This window comes from Equus asinus, chromosome 25 (genome assembly GCF_041296235.1).
Source record: "Equus asinus isolate D_3611 breed Donkey chromosome 25, EquAss-T2T_v2, whole genome shotgun sequence".
In the NCBI taxonomy this organism is placed as follows: domain Eukaryota; kingdom Metazoa; phylum Chordata; class Mammalia; order Perissodactyla; family Equidae; genus Equus; species Equus asinus.
The window spans coordinates 55,464,283-55,484,665 of record NC_091814.1 but is presented as its reverse complement, the minus strand read 5'-3'; the positions used below and the strand labels follow the sequence as shown (position 1 = coordinate 55,484,665).

The 20,383-nt window shown below is 43.7% G+C and overlaps 1 protein-coding gene across 3 annotated transcripts in view; it reads right to left on the bottom strand.

Moving 5' to 3' along the window:
• The window catches only part of PM20D1 (peptidase M20 domain containing 1), a 35,266-nt gene extending 27,763 nt beyond the window's left edge, over positions 1–7,503 (bottom strand). Inside the window, exons 1-3 of one of the 3 annotated variants that reach the window (XM_014829209.3) lie at positions 7,225–7,503; positions 2,193–2,279; positions 92–324 (exon numbers count right to left, since the gene is read on the bottom strand). In XM_014829209.3, coding sequence (XP_014684695.3) covers positions 92–324; positions 2,193–2,279; positions 7,225–7,393 — 489 coding nt within the window. In that variant the 5' untranslated portion in view covers positions 7,394–7,503. The remainder of the gene's footprint in view (positions 1–91; positions 325–2,192; positions 2,280–7,224) is intronic. The other 2 variants (XM_070497964.1, XM_044758351.2) reach the window with 2 other exon arrangements.
• Between the last annotated feature and the right edge of the window lie 12,880 nt (positions 7,504–20,383).

Here is a 20,383-nt window from a genome sequence, read left to right as displayed (position 1 = left end):
GCTCATTCTACATAGCCTCCTGCCTCCCAGGGGTCAGCCAACTGCCCCCATCCTGAGGGCCCCAAGGCAGAGGGAACACGGCATTTCAGACCATGACAGAGTTCTTGTTGTCCAGTGTGCCTCGACCATAGATGAAGCCATCACGCTCCAACCCAGAGAACGGGGGCACCTCCCAGCCTTCATCAGGGGCAGGCACCACGTCAATGTGAGCCAGCAGCATGTAGGGCTGCAAGTTGGGGTCCGAGCCTTGGACAGTGAACAGGTGGCTGTACTCTCCCACGACTTCATGCTGGATAAAGCTGGTTTTGAAAACTGTAGGAAAGACTAGAGGCAAAGGGATAAAAAGCAGGGAGAGAAAGCCAGATTTAACAGTTTCCTTTGGTTTTCTTACCATTTGATGAAAAGTGCCTTTTTTTGCTGAGGAAGATTTTCCCTGAGCTAACATCTGTTGCCAATCTTCCTCTTTTTTGTGTCAGCCACCACCACAGCATGGCCACTGACAGACAAGTGTTATAGGTCTGCTCCTGGGAACCAAACTTGGACCACTGAAGCAGAGTGCCACAAAACTGACCTCTAGGCCACCAGGGCTGGCCCCATTTTTTTCATTTTTAAACATGCAGCCTCCTTTAGGAAGCCCTCTGGGACAAAGCCAGACTGATTTGTGATTTGCCCAGATGACCGTGGAATTCCTCTTCCCTGTATTTTCATGTGCTGTAACTATGTACTAACATGCACACCAGGACGCAACCACTATGACAGTCAATAGCTCAAGATCTGGCTTTGTCCAACCTGTAACATGTTAGCACAAATACACGTTACAAGGCTGTGCAGACTATGGGTGTGTTAAATTTTGAGCATAGTAGGCCCCAGTATCCAACCACCAACCAAACATGACTCTTAAATGTATTAAAAAAATTAGAGATATTTTTCTCACAAAAAACTGTTGGGGAGCCATCCCGGTGACAGAGTGGTTAAGTTCACATGCTCAGCTTTAGTGGCCCGGGGTTCGCAGGTTTGGATCCTAGGCATGGACCTACGCACCTCTCAGCAAGCCATGCTGTGGCAGTGTTCCACATACAAAAAATACAGGAAGATGGGCACATATGTTAGCTCAGAAAGAAGGAAGATTTGCAACAGATGTTAGCTCAGGACAAATCTTCCTCACCAAAAAAAAAAAAAAAGTTTGGGTTACATGGAGATAAAAGATTGTTCTGTCTAGCACAAGGACACACTTCTCTGTGCAGGTGTAGATGTTCCCAGGGTCAACAATTCGGGTTACAGATAGGTCTTAACACAGGTGGCCTTAACTATATAGGAGAAAGAACTTTTATTTCTCTCTGGGCTTTGTTGGAAGAATCCAAATACCTCTGTGGATACCTGAACAAAAACCGCAAGAAGAAAATGCTTTTATCTCGTCCGCCAGCTTCTCTAGTTTACTGTCACTGTATATTGATTTCCCTGTTTGTAAAGATTTCCAGCCCGGCCTCAGCCTGGTGCTGGGGACGGACCCCAGATCCACCCAGCCCAGAGCGTTAGAGCGGGGCTACCTGCCGCGCTGCGCCTGACAGCTGGGAAGTGGCTGTTTCTCATTTGATTTAGGAAGATGGCCTCACTACTGCCCAGGAGTTTTTCATGGCGGGGGCGGGAGGCTGTTCCAAGTCTCCTTGTTTTCCCTCGACCCATCGTTCCTCAGCTCCTGGGTGGTGGGGCGAGGGCAGAAGACTGAAGTGACAGCTCCCAGTCACTGCCCGGCAGCTCAGAAACATGCCGGTGATGAACCTTCAGCAGGGCCTGCGCAGGCGGGGGGCCTGGGTGCGTGTACAGAGGGAGGGCAGGGAGGAGCACGGGCCTTGTTCTGGAAACTTGCACAGGAAGAAGGAATTCTTAGTCCTACCTTTTGATTATATCATATTTATCAACCGACGCATATTTAGGACAAAGATTGGGAGAGTTCAGACTCCAGCCCAACAGCTGCATGCCTTAGTTCTTCAAAGGGCAAATTCAGAGTTTGTATTCTGCCTCCATTCTCACTCCTGGATGCTCCCTTCTGTACCCCCTCACTACAGACGCACTCAAAATAGGCCCGTGGGAATTAGACTGCCCACTGCTCAGTCACAAAATAACCTTTATCACCTTGTAGAAGAATCGTGTCCGCATGCTACCTCCCACCCCTTCCACAGCTTGTGGCTAACCTTCATGGATGTATTCTCCAAACTCAGCCAGGGCTGTCGTGTTGAACTCGTTGGGGCTGAAAGACACTGTTGGAATCTGGATAGCACCTGTCAGAGTCAGATCGTCAGAGACGCAAGATTGCAGATGATAACAACCACTGGTTTTCCCACAGCCCTCTGCGCAGAAGTAGTTCTTTTGCATTCACTATCTTATTGTGGAGGGCAAAACCACCCCGTGAGACAGGCACTGCTGTCTTCCCTAATTCAAAGGAGGGAAACAAACTTAGAGAGGTCAGGCGAGCTGCTCAAGACGGTCCAGAAACAAGCAGCAGAACCGAGATTTAAACCCAAGTCTTTGGGGTTTATTTAGGCTGATATGGTTATCTTTTTTTTCATTTCAATTTTCTTTTAATTGGTAACACTTCCACTCTCTCTCACTCTTTTTTTTAAAGATTGGCACCTGCGCTAACATTCTGTTGCCAATCTTTTTTTGTTTTTCTCCTCCCCAGAGCCCCCTGGTACATAGTTGTATGTTCTAGTTGTGAGTGCATCTGGTTGAGCTATGTGGGACGCCGCCTCAGCATAGCCCAATGAGCGGTGCCACGTCCGCGCCCAGGATCCGAACCAGAGAAACAGGTTTCGCCGAATCGGAGCGCTCCATCTTAACCACTTGGCCATGGGGGCCGGCCCCTAGGCTAATATGGTTCTTAAAGATAAAGCCCAACAAAAGATATGAATCAGTATTCGCAAAGAAGGGACACTGACTAACAAGATGCTGAGCCTCACTAGGATCAGGAACACAAGAAAATAATAAGGTAACACTTTACATCTAACAAGATATGTAAAACTGACAAGGATTTTAAACTGACAAGAATTATAAAACTGAAAGAATTATAAAAACAGATAATATCAAGTATTGGCAAAGATGCAGGGAAACAGAATCCTTTATCACATTGAGATCTGAATAGCAACTGGTGCTGCCATCACAAAGAATAACCAGGCAGGACTATAATTTACTGCACCTTACCGTCTCCTCCTGAGCGTGTATACTCAAGTCAATATAGGAAATTATATCCTAATCACTGTTATTGTCAGCCCCCAAGCTCTCAGTCACTCCCCCTCATTTAGAGGAGTTTAGCTCCTGGCTCCTGTCACTAACATATGAAGGCAGTACCTGAGGGTTACTGTAAAAATTGGCGACTATCCTAATGACTTAAGTGGTTGACCCGTGCCCACGTAAAATTTATATATTAGAGACAGAGTCAGGAAGGAATGGATTAATTCATTCTCCATCACCCTCAGGCTTAAGGTACTGATTCCCTTCAAGCTGAATGCCACGATTTGCCCCATAGAGTAGCCATGGGCAGCAAACGTGGATTCATACAGCTGTCCAAGAAAGTTCCCGATGGAGAAGTGAATTTAGATCCATCCTTGAAAAAGAGAAAAGCACAAGGAAAAAAGGGCACTTACCAGAACTCGAGCTCACAAGCCGATGAAGCAACACACCCTGACGCGAGATCCCCTCAAACCAGATCCCCTGCATCCCTTGTACACCTTCCCTATTCTGCCTGGCAGTAACAGGTGCCTGGTGAATGGTCCCAGAGGGAAAAGAACTTTAAGAGAGAGGAAAGAAAAGGATCCATTACCTTGAAAATCCCCCCTGAACCTAGGGCAGCGTCCTACCCGTTGTTCCTCCTGTGGGGTTCCTATAGCAAGGGGTGATGGGGGCGTCCCCCGGCATTGCATCCCTTGTATACCTTCCCTGTTATGCCTGGCAGTAACAGGTGCCTGGTGAATGGTCCCCGAGAGAAAAGGAGCCATTACCTTGAAAATCCCCCCAATGGGGTTCCTGTAACAAGGGATGATGGGGGCATCCCTTGCATATCTTCCCTAATCTGCCTGGCAGTAATAGGTGCCTGGTGAATGGTCCCAGAGAGAAAAGGATAGAGAAAAACAGTGAGGAATTTTCCACCAGTCTGGGGGACATTCTACCCAATTGCATCCTGGAGCCATTCTCCCAAGAAGGGGTTCCCATACTCAACCAAAGGTTAGAGTTTGGTGCTTTCCTTGAACCGGAGTCCCGATTGGGACTTTCCCATGGTTCGGAGTGTGGTCAGGAGCCATAGGGAGGGATGCCACTCCAGCCTTGGGAAAGGAAACCTGCCATGGGAGTCTTGGAGATTGGCGACTATCCTAATGACTTAAGTGGTTGACCTGTGCCCATGTAAAATTTATATATTAGAGACAGAGTCAGGAAGGAATGGATTAATTCATTCTCCATCACCCTCATGCTTAAGGTACTGATTCTCTTCAAGCTGAATGCCATGATTTGCCCCATAGAGTAGCCATGGGCAGCAAACATAGATCCATACAGCTGTCCAAGAAGGTTCCCAATGAAGAAGTCAATTTAGATCCATCCTTGAAAAAGAGAAAGGCACAAGGAAAAAAGGGCACTGACCAGAACTCGAGTTCACAAGCCAATGAAGCAAGATCTCCTGAAGCAACATCCCCTGACGCCAGATCCCCTAAAGCAAGATCCCTGTACGGGCCACCAGAAATGATGCGGGGTTGGTGAGCCGAGAAGTCGAAAGAAAGATTTCTTGGACTCTCAAGGTCTGGCAGTAGTGCTCTTTTATTCAGAGAACAGTGTGGAATAGCATGAGGACAGGACCAATGGGCAGTAAAGAGCTGCTGCTGCATGGGGACATGACCCACAGGCAGGAGGAGCTGCTGCATGGGGAGAGGACCCACGGGCAGGAGGAGCTGCTGCATGGGGACAGGACCCACGGGCAGGAGGAGCTGCTGCTGCCGCTGCAAACATGGGTTGATGGGGCCGGCCTGGTGGCGCAGCAGTTAAGTTTGCACGTTCCGCTTCTTGGAGGCCTGGGATTCACTGGTTTGGATCCTCGGTGAGGACATGGCACCGCTTGGCATGCCACGCTGTGGTAGGCATCCCACATATAAAGTAGAGGAAGATGGGCATGGATGTTAGCTCAGGGCCAGTCTTCCTCAGCAAAAAGAGGAGGACTGGCAGTAGTTAGCTCAGGGCTAATCTTCCTCAAAAACAAAACAAAACAAAAACAAAAACATGGGTTGAGAGTAGGGCTAAATTTAAGGCATAGGTATGTGAGTTATCTCTTTACAAGACAAGGGAAAGAATATGTAAAAAGAGTTGTTAAAATGGTATCAGGGCAGGTGGCGTCTGGTTATTGGGTGGTCCTATAACTTTAGATAAGAATCAAACCAGATCAAGTAAATGGCAGAAGCCACCACCTTAAATATTATCTTTAGCTAAAGACAAAGGAGGACATTGGTGGTGGGGGGAGTCAGCTACATGAGGTTACCAGACAAGCACAACAAGCAAGACTTAAGTCCTTGCCGTCCCCATTAAGAGTTTCTATAGATAAGGTCATCCCCCCTTCCCCCTGGTGCAGAGAGGGAGACACCCCCCACAGATGGAGACTTCCTTCACAAATGCAAATATCTCTCATCAAAGGGCAAGCAAATTCCACTCCTCAGAGCCTCCTTCTCATCTGCAGTTTTTAACAGTAAGCAGCCTAAAATAATCCTCATCAAAACCACCATCCCTTTGAGGACCCCAAGGAGCACATCGGCCTGGGATGCAGCACGAATGGGGCTCTGTGTGTCTGGTGTGCAGAGAGTGGGCTGACTCCTTCGGACGGCCCAGCAGACCAAGGCCAGCTACTTGGGCCCATGGCGCCTGGGAAGGGGTGGACTTTGGAGCTCCCAAACCAGCTCCTCAGTCCTAAATAGGCTCACCTTCTCCTACCCAGATGTTTCAGTTCCTCAACTGCCAACAGGCTCAGGCCTTGGGGCCGTAAAGGCCTTACACTCTTCAAGAGTTCCACTGTCAAATGTGACCACCACTGGGAGGGGAGACACAATGAATTATGAGAATATCTCACCAGATAGCTAACCAAAAACACAGTGGAACAAATGCTTCCAGGGCAGCTTGAAGTCAAGGGAGGGCCTCTGAAGGAAAAACTTACTTCTGTACTCAGTTTTGCTAAGGATCAACCTACACCATAGACCATAAGCCAAGGTCAAAACAGATTAAATAAACCACCTACATGAGAGGCAGAGGCGAGAGCTGAGCTCAGGTTCTGCCCCTGCTAAGAGTTGTAAGCCATGCTGTTAGGAGTTCCCTACTTTAGGGTCCTATCTAGCTTTTGGTTTCTTCGTGCAAAGAGACTCCAGCGAGCAGCTGCCCAGTGCCTCTCAGAGAACTACTTATCCTGGACGCTTTGGGAAGGTCCTGCTCTGCCTCCCAGGCCTGTCACTCCAGCACACACAATTTATGTTTAACCACGCGGGTGAGCTTTGCTCCCTGACCTGCCTGCACATGTCTATGTACGCAGTTTCTTTTAATCCATTGTTAATGAAAGCCTCAGGGTGAGGAAGGCTCCCATTGTCCCACAGGATCTAGCATTCAACAGAAACTTTTGTCTCGGAAAATGCAGATTCAGAAAATAAACGAGTTTTTAGCCTTGTTTTGAGGTCTAGGGGAGAGATGTCCTTTAATTAGGAGAGGAAATTAGGACTGTCCCACACTGCAGTAACATCCCACACTCCTTCGAGCCGTCTGGTGCCCAGAGGGTCCTATAGGCACTACATGTTTTCATCCAGTTCCCAGTCCTTGCTGTGGGCTCCTGGGAAAGACCATTTCACTGACTTAAGCCTCAATTTCCTGCCTCTGCAGATAAGATTAACATCCTTCAGTCTTAGGATATCCCAGAGATTTAACATAAGCGAAATCTTTCAAAGGTTAAAAATACAACTAAAAGGTGTTATAATCCTCGTGGCAAGCGGGGGCAGGGCAGGTGACGGCCATGCGAATAGGGACAAAGGCAGGGAACACTGGAGGCCTCGGAAGCCAGGTCTGGGGGACGAGTGGCGCCCCCCAAGCCAGGGCACGAGGTGCCGGGGCTAGGAGCAGCGGTCCTTCTAAGTCAGGAGAGCAGAGTCACGGGTTGGCCCGAGGAGACAGGGACCTATACCTGAGAACAGGTGTGCGAAGAGGACCCAGGCTCACCTTTCAGTCCTTCCTTCATCGCGACGCGCTCCCCTTGGCTGAACTCAGAAGGGACTCGCGACGCCCTCTGAGGCTCCTTGCCCCGCAGGCCCTTCGATCTGGAGACGGCGGCGATACCTAGCAGCAGCACGGCCGCCAGGGCCAGCACGCAGACGTACCCCCGAGCCATGCTTCTCTCCCGGCCCGCCGCCTGCGCGCCGCCGCAGACGTCTGGCACGAAATGCCCAGCCGCGCTCCTCGTTCTGCCTCTGCTCGGATTCCCGCAACTGCCTTAGCCCCACCCCATTCCCAGACCCGGCCAATCATCGTTTGCCTGGGGCTGCGGGACAACCAATCAACGAGATGTCCTCGCCCCAGGCCCGCAAGGCCTGTTGGGGGTTGTGGTTTCTCGCCCTGGAGGCGGCGGGGTTGCGCCAGAGGTGATGTAGGGCTTCAGGCGAGAGGCGAGTCGTGTCCGTACTTGATCTTCTCCGTTGAGATACTTGAAAATCCCTTGCTATATGACAGCGAGTCAAATTAAAGGGGGGAAGAGCGAAATAAAATGAACGGAGCTTATGAGACCTTTCTCCGCTTCTCGCTTCCCCTAAAGCTTAGGACTGGACTACCATTCCTCCAGGTTCCGTGGGGGAGCTCTCCAGGCCCCTGGCTTGACTTCATTTGAAATCGAAACAGTATTACTCTGTCTGTAGACATTGCGGTTTTCTTTATGAGTTTGATTGGCCTGTAATTTTTCATTTTTGTGTTGTCCTTTCTCGGATTTGGTATCAAGTGAACAGTAGCCTCAGAAATCGAATTTAGAGAATATGGTGGAGATTTCTAGCTGCCCCCAGTATCCATTGCCCGTGCTTTCTAAGTAACAGGAATCCTGAGTTTGAGCTCAACGCACTGATACTCAGCTAAAAGACCACATTTCCCAGACCCTTTCAGCCAGGTTTTGCCGTGTGACTAAGTTTGGAGAATCAAAGATAAGGAGAAGTGTGGTGTGTGAGTCGAGGGAGTGTCTTTAAGGACGTCTTCTTAAATCCTTCCTGCGTTTTCAGCTGTGACGGCTGCAGTCCGGCAGCCATGTTGGGTTGTGATGATCAGGTTCGCGCTGAGGGAGGACAGAGAGCAGAGCTGGAAGGAGCCTCAGGGAACAGCCGTACCAGCTCTGGACTGGCGACCTCTGGACTGTGTTTACAGAGACAGAAAGAGAGAGAGAGAGAAACGGAGGAAGGGTGCGAGGGAGGGAGGGAGGAGAGAGGGAGACAGATTTCTACCAAATTTAAACCACTAAAGGAATGACCTTCCTTCCTTTACTCTTTCTTTTTCTGGGGCATTCTCTGGAAGAGTGTGTATAAAGGTGGACCAAAAATCTAACCTAGTTTCTAATAACTCTAAAAAATAATCTGGGCCTTGTTTTTGCTCTGTGGGAAGATTTTAAATTGCTAATTTCTGTTAATAGTTACATGACTTTTCAGGCTTTCTACTGTTTTCTTGATTCCATTTTGGTAAATTATATTTTACTAGCAATTTATTCATGTTGTCAACACAAATAATCCATAACCAACTGATAAATCAAAATCGAGGTGAGTTTATTATGCACCAGAGTGAAGATTATAACCCGGGAAGGCCTTAGAAGGCGTTCGGGAGAAGCTTGGGTTTCAGTACAGTCTTATGTCTTTTTAGAACAAAGAAGACATATTAAACACACGCAGAATACAGTTTCAAAGAGGTGTTCAGTTGCAAATTAGCAGGTCAACTTGACCGTGATGCCAGGAAAGGGACTAACCTGGGCATTACCGATAGGGCGTTGTTACCAATAGGGCTGGGAGAAGTCTGCATTCTTATCCTAGGAGAGTGCCTTCTTTACTTTAATGGATAAGCAGATGGACAGTGTGTGTTTGATGGGCCATAAGTCAGGCTTGCTAGTTCAAGCCAAATCAGTTTTGAACTCGAATAGTTACTCCCTATACCTCAATATGTGAAAACCTCTTGTCAATGTCATCTAAATTTTCAACTTTATATAGTTAAGAGCTTACACTCTGGGGCTGGGCTGGTGGCACAGTGGTTGACTTCATGCCCTCTGCTTCGAGGGACCTGGGGTTCGTCAGTTCGGATCCTGGGCATGGACCTACGCACCACTTGTCAAGCCATGCTGTAGCAGGCATCCCACATATAGAGGAAAATGGGCATGGATGTTAGCTCAGGGCCAATCTTCCTCAGCAAAAAGAGGAGGATTGGACTGGCCCTGTGGCGCAGAGGTGAAGTTCACACGTTCCTCTTCTCGGTGGCCTAGGGTTCGCTGGTTCGGATCCTGGGTGCAGATATGGCACCGCTTGGCAAAAGCCATGGTGTGGCAGGCGTCCCACATATAAAGTAGAGGAAGATGGGTACGGATGTTAGCTCAGGGCCAGTCTTCCTCAGCAAAAAGTGGAGGATTGGCAGTAGTTAGCTCAGGGCTAATCTTCCTAAAAAAAAAAAAGGAAAAGAGCTTACACTCTGGAGCCAGATTGCCTGCGTTACAATCCTAGCTCCTCCACTTTCATGGAGTTGTGCTGAGTGGTCTTGGGAAACTTAGTTAACCTTTCTTTTTTTTTTTTTCCCTCCCCAAAACCCCCCAGTACATATTTGTATGTTTTTTCGTTGTGGGTCCTTCTAGTTGTGGCATGTGACACGCCGCTTCAGCATGCCCTGATGAGCGGTGCCATGTCTGCGCTGAGGATCCGAACCGGCGAACCCCTGGGCTGCCAAAGCCAAGTGCATGAACTTAACCACTCAGCCACGGGCTGGTCCCTACTTAACCTTTCTGATCCTCAGTTTCCTCTTGTGTAAAATGGGGATAATAAGAGTATGTACCTCCTAGGGTTGTTGGGAAGATTAAATGAGTGAATACATTGTAAAGTGAGTAAAACACTTGGAAGCACGCGTAGCTTATAGTAACCATTCAGTAAGTGTTAGCTATTATTATTATCTCCTTTCCTTTGCTTTCTTTGAGTTTGTTTTTCTTTTTCCAACTATTATCAAACATTTTGCTCATTAATTTTCATCTCTTATCTTTTCTAATAAAAGCATTTAAGGTTACAAATTTCCTTTGAAGCACTACTTCCTTGCATGACACAAATTTTGATACGTAGTATTTTCATCATTGTTTAGGTCCTAAATGTTTTTAACTTCCCATATGATTTCTTCTTTGACTATGTTATTTAGAAGTGTTCTCAAAAAAAAAATTCTAAATGCATATTTTTGTTCAAGTTATCTTTTTGTAATTGATTTTTAACTTCAATGCATTGTGGTCAGAAAATGTAGGATGACACCTATTCTTTAAAATTTGTTGAGAATTGCTTTAGACCCTAGTATATGGTCAATTTTTGTAAATATTTCATGTGTGCTTAAGAAGTGTAAATTTTAATTGTCAGCAGGTTCCATGTATCCATTAAATTAAGCTTGTTCGTTTTATTGTTTAACTCTTCCTTACCTTACTATTTTTTTACCTGTATCGTTTATCTTCTTGTTTGGCAATGAGAGAAGTGTATTGAAATCTTCCATCGTGTTGGTGGATTTGTCACTTTTCAGTTTTTAGAAATCAGTTTTGCTTTATATATTTTGAGACTATTTTATTTGATATATTCAACTTTAGAACTGTTATATCTTCTCATTGAGTTGAAATTTTTTTTTTTAAAGATTTTATTTTTCCTTTTTCTCCCCAAAGCCCCCCGGTGCATAGTTGTGTATTTTTAGTTGTGGGTCCTTCTAATTGTGGCATGTGGGATGCCGCCTCAGTGTGGCCAGATGAGCTGTGCCATGTCAGCACCCAGGATTCGAACTGGTGAAACCCTGGGCCGCTGAAGCAGAGTGGGCAAATCCAACCATCAGCCATGGGGCCTGCCCCGAGTTGAAATTTTTATTGTGATATAGTGGTCTTTATGCCTAATAATCTCTTTGTCTTAAGGCCAATTTATCTGCTATTAATACAGCTGCTTCATTCTTTTGGTTAATATTTATCTTGTATCTCTTTTTTTCCTTCATATTTTGGTGTTCTTATGTTTTAGAAAGCTCTCTGGATTTAATTTTTAATCTAATCAGACATTTTCTCTCTCTTACCAATGAGTTTAGTCTATTCACATTTATCATGATTTCTGATGTATTTGGACATATTTCTATCATCTTACTATCAGCACTAATTTTTCTATGCTTCTTTCTCCCCATTTATTGTCTTTAAAAATTAATTACATTTTTATTATTGTAGTTTGTTTCCTTATTCTATCCACCTCTGCCCCACTGGTTTGGAAATTATATTCTTTGTTATCTTCTTATGATTTACCATTGAAATTTAGTATGCATATTTAATGAATTTAAAGTTAATGTCAGAACGCTTTTTCTCTAAAAACTATGAAGACTTTTGAACACTAACTCTGATCACCTTCTCTCTATATACTATTGTTGTCCATTATTTTAGTTTTTTATTTATTTTTAAATGCCACAAATTAGTCATTATCATTATTATTATTATATAGAGATAGTGTTTTTTAAATTTATCAATATATTTAACAGTTTCTTTGTTTAATCTTTCTTCTTGAATCTCAGACCTTACTTCTGGGATAATTTTCCTTTTTCCCGAGGTTTATCCTTTGGAAACTACTTTATTGAAAATCTGATGAGAATCAGCTCTCTCAGTTGTCTATCTGAAAATATCTTTATTTCATCCTCATTCTTGAAAAATAATTTTGGTGAGCATACAATTTTAAGTTGATGGTATTTTCTCTTAGCACTTTGAAGATATTATTTTACTGTCTTCTGGCTTCCATTTTTCCTGGTGAGAAGTTCACTGAAAATGTAATTATTATTATTATTTTTTATTGTTTTAAAGATTGGCACCTGAGCTAACAACTTTTGCGAATCTTCTTTCTTTTTTTTTCTTCTCCCCAAAGCCCCCCAGTACATAGTTGTATATTCTACTGTGGGTCCCTCTGGTTGTGGCATGTGGGACGCCGCCTCAGCGTGGCCTGATGAGTGGTACCATGTCCGTGCCCAGTATCCAAACCGGCAAAACCCCAGCCCACTGAAGCGGAGCACACAAACTTAACCACTCGGCCACAGGGCTGGCCCCTGAAAATGTAATTACTGATCTTTTGTCATGAACTGTTTTCTCTCTGGCTCCTTTTAAGGACTTCTCTTTGTTTTCACTTTTCTTCAGTTTCACTACAAGGTGTCTGGATAAATGTGCACAACTCATTGGTTTTAGTAGATCCATGGAGTTGTACAACCATTACCACAGTCAATTCGAGAACATTTGCATCACCTCAAAATAAACTTTGTCCCCTTTAGCTATCACTCCCTAACTCCCCCTCATCTGCCTCCCTCTAGTCCTAAGCAACTGCTAATCAGCTTTCTCTCTCTATATATTTGCCTATTCTGTTCATTTCATATAAATGGAATCGTATAACATGTGGTCTTTTGTAACTGGCTTCTTTCACTTAACATGTTTTCTCGGGTTCTTCCATGTTGTGGCTTGTGTCAGTGCTTCCTTTCTTTTTATGGCTGAATAATATTCCATTGTATGGATATACCACTTTTAATTTTCCATTTATTCTTGATAGACATTAAGGTTCTGCATTTTGGCTATTATGAATAATGCTGGTGTAAACATTCAGTACAAGATTTTGTGTGGACATGTGTTTTCATTTCTCTTGGGGATAAAGCTAGGAGTGGAAATGATGGGTCATGTGGCAACTGTAGGTTTCCTCATTTGACGAATTGCCATACTGGTTTCCAGAGTGGCTGCACCCTTGTGCATTCCCATCAGCAGTGTATGAGGATTCTGATTTCTCCACATCTTTGCCAACACTTACCATCTGACTTTTTGATTCTAGCCATCCTAGTGTGTCCGAAGTGGTATCTCACTGTGGTTTTGATTTGCATTTTCCTGATGACAAATGATGTCAAGGATCTTTTCATGTGCTTATTGGCTGTTTGTATATTTTCCTTGGAGAAATGTCTATTCAGATCTTTTGCCCATTTTTAAATTGGATTATTTGTCTTTCTATTATTGAGTTGTAAGTGTTCTTTATATATTCTAGATACAAGTTCCTTATCAGATATGTGATTTACAAGTATTTTATCCCATTCTGTGGATTGTCTTTTTACTTTCTTGATGGTGTCTTTTGAAGCACAAAAGTTTCTAATTGTGATAAGTTCAATTTGCCTGTGTTTTCATTTGTTGCTCATGCATTTAATGTCATATATAAGAGTTCATTGCCAGATCCAAGGTCATGAAGATTTACGTCTAGATTTTCTCCTAGGAGTTTTGTAGCTTTTGTTTTTGTACTTAGGTCTTTGATCCATTTTGAGTTAATTTTTGTATATGATGTGAGTTAAGGGTCCAACTTCATTCTCTTACATGTGGCTATCCAGTTGTCCCAGCACTATTTATTGAAAAGACCATCCTTTCCCAATTGAATGGTCTTGGCACCCTTGTCGAAAACCAGTTGACCATAGATGAATGGATTTACATCTGAACTCTCAGTTCTCTCCCATTGATCTATATGTCTGTCCTTCTGTAAGTACCATGCTGTCTTGATTACCATTGCTTTGTAGTAAGTTTTGAAATTGACAAGTGCAGACCCTCCTTTTTTTCTTCTTTTTCAAGATTGTTTTGAACACTTTGCATCTTGAAATCTCAATCAATTTTAGAATTGGCTTATCAATTTTTACCAAGAAGACAGCTAGGATTTTGGCAGAGGTTATGTTGAATCTGTAGATCAATTTGGGAAGTATTTCCATCTTAACAATGTTAAATCTTTCAATCCATCAAGATGGGATGTTTTTCCATTTATTTAGATCTTCTTTAATTTCTTTCAACAATGTTTGTAGTTTTTAGAGTGTAAGTTTTACACTACTTTTGATAAACTTATTCCTAAGTATTTTATTTCTTTTGATGCTATTGTAAATGGAATTATTATCTTAGTTTTATTTTCAGATTGTTCTTTGATGTTAGCTGTGGGTTTTTTGTAGATGTCCTTTATCAGGTTGAAGAAGTTCCTTTTGATGCCTAGTTTGTTGAGTATTTGTTTTTTATCATGACAGGATGTTAGATTTTGTCAAATACTTGTTATAGTTATTACTTTACTATCGGTAATCATTTTCCTGGCTAAATACAGCTTTGGTCTCACCCACCTCTTTTGTGCTATTATTGACAAATATATTATACATATATTACACTTCTGTATGTTAAGGCCCAGCAATACATTATACACTTTTAATACATTGCTTTTTAAATCAGTTAAGAGAAGCTAGGAGAAAATATATGCATTTATTGTCTTTCATAATTATATAATTACCTTTACTGGTGCACTCTGTATTTTCATATAGATTTGCATTACTGTCTGGGTTCACTTGCTTTCAGCCTGAAGAACGTCCTTTAGCATGTTTTGTAAGGTGGGTTTTCTAGCAACAAATTCTCCCAGTTTTTGTTTATCTGGGAAAGTTTTTTTTTTTTTTTTTAAATAGTGGCACCTGAGCTAACATCTGTTGCCAATCTTCTTTTTTCTTTTCTTTCTCCCCAAAGCCCCCCAGTACATAGTTGTATATTCTAGCTGTAGGTCCTTCTGGTTGTGCTATGTGGAATGCTGCCTTAGCATGGCTTGATGAGTGGTGCCATGTCCACCCCAGGATCCGAACCAGCAAAACCCTGGGCCGCCGCAGCGGAGCATGCGAACTTAACCACTCGGCCACAGGCCAGCCCCTGGGAAAGTCTTTATTTTAACTTCATTTTTAAAGATAACTTTGCTGATGATAGGTTTTTGGGTTGACACTTTTTTCTTTGAGCACTTTCAATATGTGATCCATTTCCATTGTTTCTGCTGAGAAGTCAGCAGTTAGTCTTGTGGTTCCCTTGTAAGTGATGAGTCAGTGTTTCTCTTGCTGCTTTCAAGATTTTTCTTTCTCTGTTTGACTTTCAGCATTTTTAACATGATGTGTCTGTTTGTGGATCTCTTTGCGTTTATCCTACTTGGAATTCATTGAGCTTCTTGGATGTGTAGATAATTGCTTTTCAATAAGTTTGGGATGTTTTCAGCCATTATTTCTTTGAATATTTTTTCTGCTTCTTTCTCTCTCCTTTCCTTCTGGTACTCCCGTTATGCGTATGTTGTTGTACTTAATGGTGTCCTACGTTTCTCCAAGGCTCTGTTCATTTTTCTTCATTCTTTTTCTCTCTGTTCTTTGGTTCACATAATCTCTATTAGTCTATCTTCAGGTTCACCAGTTCTTTGTTCTGCCAGTTCAAATCTACTGTTGAGCCCCTCTGGTGAATTTTTAAACATTTCAGTTAGACATTTCAACTCCAGAATTTCCATTAAAAAATAATTTCTATCTTTTTATTTATATTCTCTATTTGATGCAATATTGTCATCATACCTTCTTTTACTTCTTTAATCTTGCTTTTTTTCAGTTCTGTGAACATATTTGTAATGGCTACTTTGAAATCTTTTTCTTTTAAGTCTGACATTTGGCTGCTCTCACAGATTCTGTTGCCTGCTTTTTGTCTGGTGTATTGATCATACTTTCTTTTTTTTTTACATGCTTCACAATTTTTTTCATTGGAGATCGCACATTTTAGATAACATATTGTAGCAACTCTGGCAACTGGTTCCTTTCCCTCCCCCTTAGGCTTGTTATTGTTAGTTGCTTGTTTATTTGTTTAGTGACTAGATGGATCACTTTAGTGAAGTCTATTTCTCCCCCACAGAGTTAAACCTTTGATGTTGCTCCTCAACAGGCACAGTTTGGGGTCTGGCCACAGTCACCCAGGGATGACGGTGGTATTGGTAGGGCTCTCTTCCTGTCTTTCCATGACCACTCCCAGCTGTTAAACTCTACTAATTTCTGGTTCATAGTTCTATTGTTTTGAATAATGCCTTGGGCACAAATTGTAATACAAACTAATCCAGTCACATTGCAGCTCCTTTGAAGGAATAGTTTCTGATTCATTGTTTGATCTTTGTTCTGATCCCAGGAAGGCTCTTTCCATCTGTGTTTTTCTCCTGCAAACTATCCAGCCTACAGTCTAGGCTGTATCTTTGTTAAATTCACAATCCACAAATCTCCTCCCAATGATGTTTACCACAACCTCCACTGTTCTTTTTTTTTTTTTTTTTTTTTAGGAAGATTAGCCCTGAGCTAATATCTGCTGCCAAGCCTCCTCTTTTTGCTGAGGAAGACTGGCCCTGAGCTAACATCCATGCCCATCTTCCTCTACTTTATATGTGGGACGCCTACCACAGCTTGGCTTGCCAAGTGGTGCCATGTCCACACCCAGGATCTGAACCGGCAAACCTGGGGCCGCTGAAGAGGAATGTGTGAATTTACCTGCTTCGCCATCAGGCCCGCCCCTCCACTGTTCTTGAGAGCATCCTTAGCCTTGAGCTTCTCCATGCTCTGTTGCATATTAAGTCATTTCCTTTGGGAAGAAATTAGGAGCTATCTATTTTATCTGTTTTACGGCCTTCTTCTTCCCCCAGGCAAAATTTCTGAGCCAGAGTTCTGGACCTGGAGGTAGGGATAATGGCAAGTTTCTCTCTGAGTGATACTCCTTTTCTAGGAGCTCAGCACTTGGTGTGTGTGGGGGGTCAGCAATCTGAGGTCCTTTTGGCTTACCTGTCCTCATGGGGAACCATTGCCTCACATACTTCGGCAAGGTTGACTGGGAGCACACTGCACTCAAGTTAGAACATCTGTTATAAAAGTTGGGAATGGGAGGAGAAGGGAGCCCCCATTCAGTGTTAACAAAAGGTAGCTGGGGCAGGATGAGAAATACTGAAGTCCTATTCTTCTTGGGAAGAAAGGCCTCTGACAGAAAAGTGGGGGGAGAGGAAGCCCTGTGTTCTTGGCAGTCTGGAGCAGAGTCTTTGCCTCACTGGGTTGGGAAGGGGGAGGGAGGGAGTGGTCTTGGTTCAGTTATCACAGATTCTCACCTGTTAAGACTGGATTTTCATAGACTTTTTTTTAAAGATTTTATTTTTTTCCTTTTTCTCCCCAAAGCCCCCAGGTACATAGTTGTATATTCTTAGTTGTGGGTCCTTCTAGTTGTGGCATGTGGGATGCCACCTCAGCATGGCTTCGTGAGCAGTGCCATGTCCGCGCCCAGGATTCGAACCGAAGAAACACTGGGCCGCCTGCAGTAAAGCGCGGGAACTTAACCACTCGGCCACGGGGCAGTCCCTAGATTTTCTTGAATAGCTGTTTCTTCATTTGCTGCTTGCCCTTAGGGCCATTTCTACAGGCTTAAGGTTTTTGTTTTTTTTTAACATTGTCACCAGTTTCACTGGGAAGCTGGTCAGTGGAACTCTTTACACTCTCATGCTAGACATTGATCTCACTATGTCCATTCTTTTTTTTTCTTCTTAAAGATTGGCCCTGAGCTGACATCTATTGCCAATCTTTCTTTTTCTTCTCCTTCTCCCCAAAGCCCCTCAGTACATAGTTGTGTATTCTAGTTGTAGGTCCTTCTGGCTCTGCTATATGGGGCACTGCCTCAGCATGGCTTGATGAGCAGAGATAGGTCCGTGCCCAGGATCCAAACCAGCGAAACTCTGGGCTGCCGAAGCAGAGTGCAAGAACTTAACCACTCAGCCATGGGGCTGGCCCTCGCTACATCCATTCTTGATAAAAATCTTAAAATGATAAAATATATTTTTCCAATGCTAAAGGAAGAATCTTAAATTTAATGAGAAAAAATTAGAAACATTTGCATTAAAGTTAGGAACCAGAAAAGGACGTCTACTATCACCACTATTATTTAACATTGTTTTGCAAGTACTGATCAAGGCAATTAAACAAGAGAATGAGATTAGAGGTATAAAATTTGAAAAGGAGGTAAAATTATAATTATTTGCAGACATGGGCTGTATATCTGTCAAATCTGAAATAATCGACTGGAAAACTACGAAGCTATTAGTTCTGTAAGGGAATTCAGTAAGCAATCTGAGTACACATTAATATACAGAAATCAGTAGCCTTGATATATGTAAACAACAGCCAGTTAGAAAATACGAGGAAAGAAAAAATTCCATTTATAACGGCAATAAAAAAGGTAAAAAAAACCTTGAAAAATATGTAAGATCTATATGAGGAAACACTACTTAGATTAGCAAAAGGAGACTTAAGTAATTGGAAAGGAATACCATATCCTTGAATAAGAAGGCTGTATCATAAAAATGTTCTAAGTGGAGACTAACTCTCCCAGATACTAAAAAATACTACAAAGCCTCTGTAATTCTATCTATCTATCTATCTATCTATCTATCTATCTATCTATCTATCATCTATCTATCATCTATCTATCTATCATCCGTCTATCTATCATCATTGGTATGGACTCAGTTCTTGTTTTTAAATGTTTACAATTCATCATTGTATTTAATTATTTTGGTCCTCATTGTCCCACATTTGGCTAGTAGAAGGTGCTTCCACCTGGTTGCTGTAACCTTGTGATATGCCTCCATATTTTTTTTTGAGCAATTCTTTGCTTTCTGGCATAAAAAGTTGTTGCAGACTGATTTTGTACCTACCCTGCCCTGGCCCTGGCCCTAAGGAGCCCTGGTTACTTTAAGTTAGGAATGGTATTAGAGACCATGTTTAAGAATTCACAGTCTTAAAAGTACCCCATTCCAGTTTAGAATCTTAGAGATGTTTCAACACTTATGCCTAAAGACTGCTAAAGCCATATTGTTGTTTTACAACTGAAGATAAACTTAGGTTTTAAAGACAAGAAGTTACAGAAATGCATCTGATTTAGATGCCGTCTTTATGTGCCACTCAAAACTCTCCGACTAAGCCTCTGTTGGGGTAACAGTTCTGAGCAGTCTCACCTGCTGAGCCCTTCCTGGAGCTGTGCATGCCTCTTCCTTCCTGCCCTGGGTGGCTTCCCTGATGCCACAGCATGGGACACCCTGGGAACTACTCTGTGCTCATACCCATGCACCCCGTAATCATTGGGGAGTTAATTCCCAGGGGCCACCTTTGATCAATGGAAGATGGGAGTGATGGTTAAATGTTTCTCCCGGACACTTGGAGATGCATTTCACAGGGCTCCTGGGAGGCCCAGCAGGGTGGAGCCCCAGTGCCCTCCGTGGTGGCTATCTCAGTAACTTTTTCTTTTGCTGGCTTTCCCTCTCTCCCTGTTTCATGCCTCCTGCCTTTCACTGCTGCTGCCTGGAATCGTTTCCCAAATACCAGCACACAAGATTTTCTCTCAGGCTCTGCTTCAGGGGGATCTAGGCTAAAATAGCATCATTAAAAATATATATATAGGGGCCGGCCGGTGACGCAGTGGTTAAGTGCGCAGGTTCCGCTTCGGGGGCCCAGGGTTCACCAGGTCAGATCCCGGGTGCGGACATGGCACCGCTTGGCAAGCCATGCTGTGGTAGGCGTCCCATGCATAAAGTAGAGGAAGATGGGCACACCTCTTTCTCCCTTTTCCAGTTCTCCCAATCTCTTTGTCCCTGCATATCTCTATCCCACTGGCCATTCATTTCCCTTCCCTCTTTGCTTTGTGTTATCTCTAGCCTGTCATCTCTTTCTGCTTCATCATATTTCTGTCTCCTTCATGCCTTTACTCTGTTTTTATGTGATTCTTCTTATTTCCTTCCATTTCCTACTGTTAGTAAACAAAGTTGGGAGTCAACCCAGCTTGTTGGATACTTGAGCCCTGTGGCCTTACGCTCCTTGCATTGTCTCACAAACAGGGGAGGGGAAGCCCGGCTTAGATTGTGTGCTCCCAAACTAAGGATTCTGAAAGCTTTGCTGAGTGTTGGTGGGATTGGCCCATTACAGACATCTCATGAATGTGGAAGAATTCGTGCATGAAGGGTAGATAGAAGTGATGATGGGACTTTGACTTCTCTGATAGCCACAGAAATCACAGAGTCGGCTTTGAGAACTGGCCCTGAGTCTGTGGGCCCCTTATTCAGTCTTCTCCCCCCAGTCCCTGCTCTTGAGCTGGAGCAGAGAAGTTTATTCACTCCCAGGAGTGGAAAATGAGACCCTGGAGAGGGAGCTGGGAGACTCATGGAGAAGTCTTAGCTCCTTGTTGCTTCCCCTCAGGACAGTGCAAAGTAAGGCCAGCTTTCCCTGGAGGTGACTTATTTTGCCTCTCTGTAAAACTACCCAAACACATGCA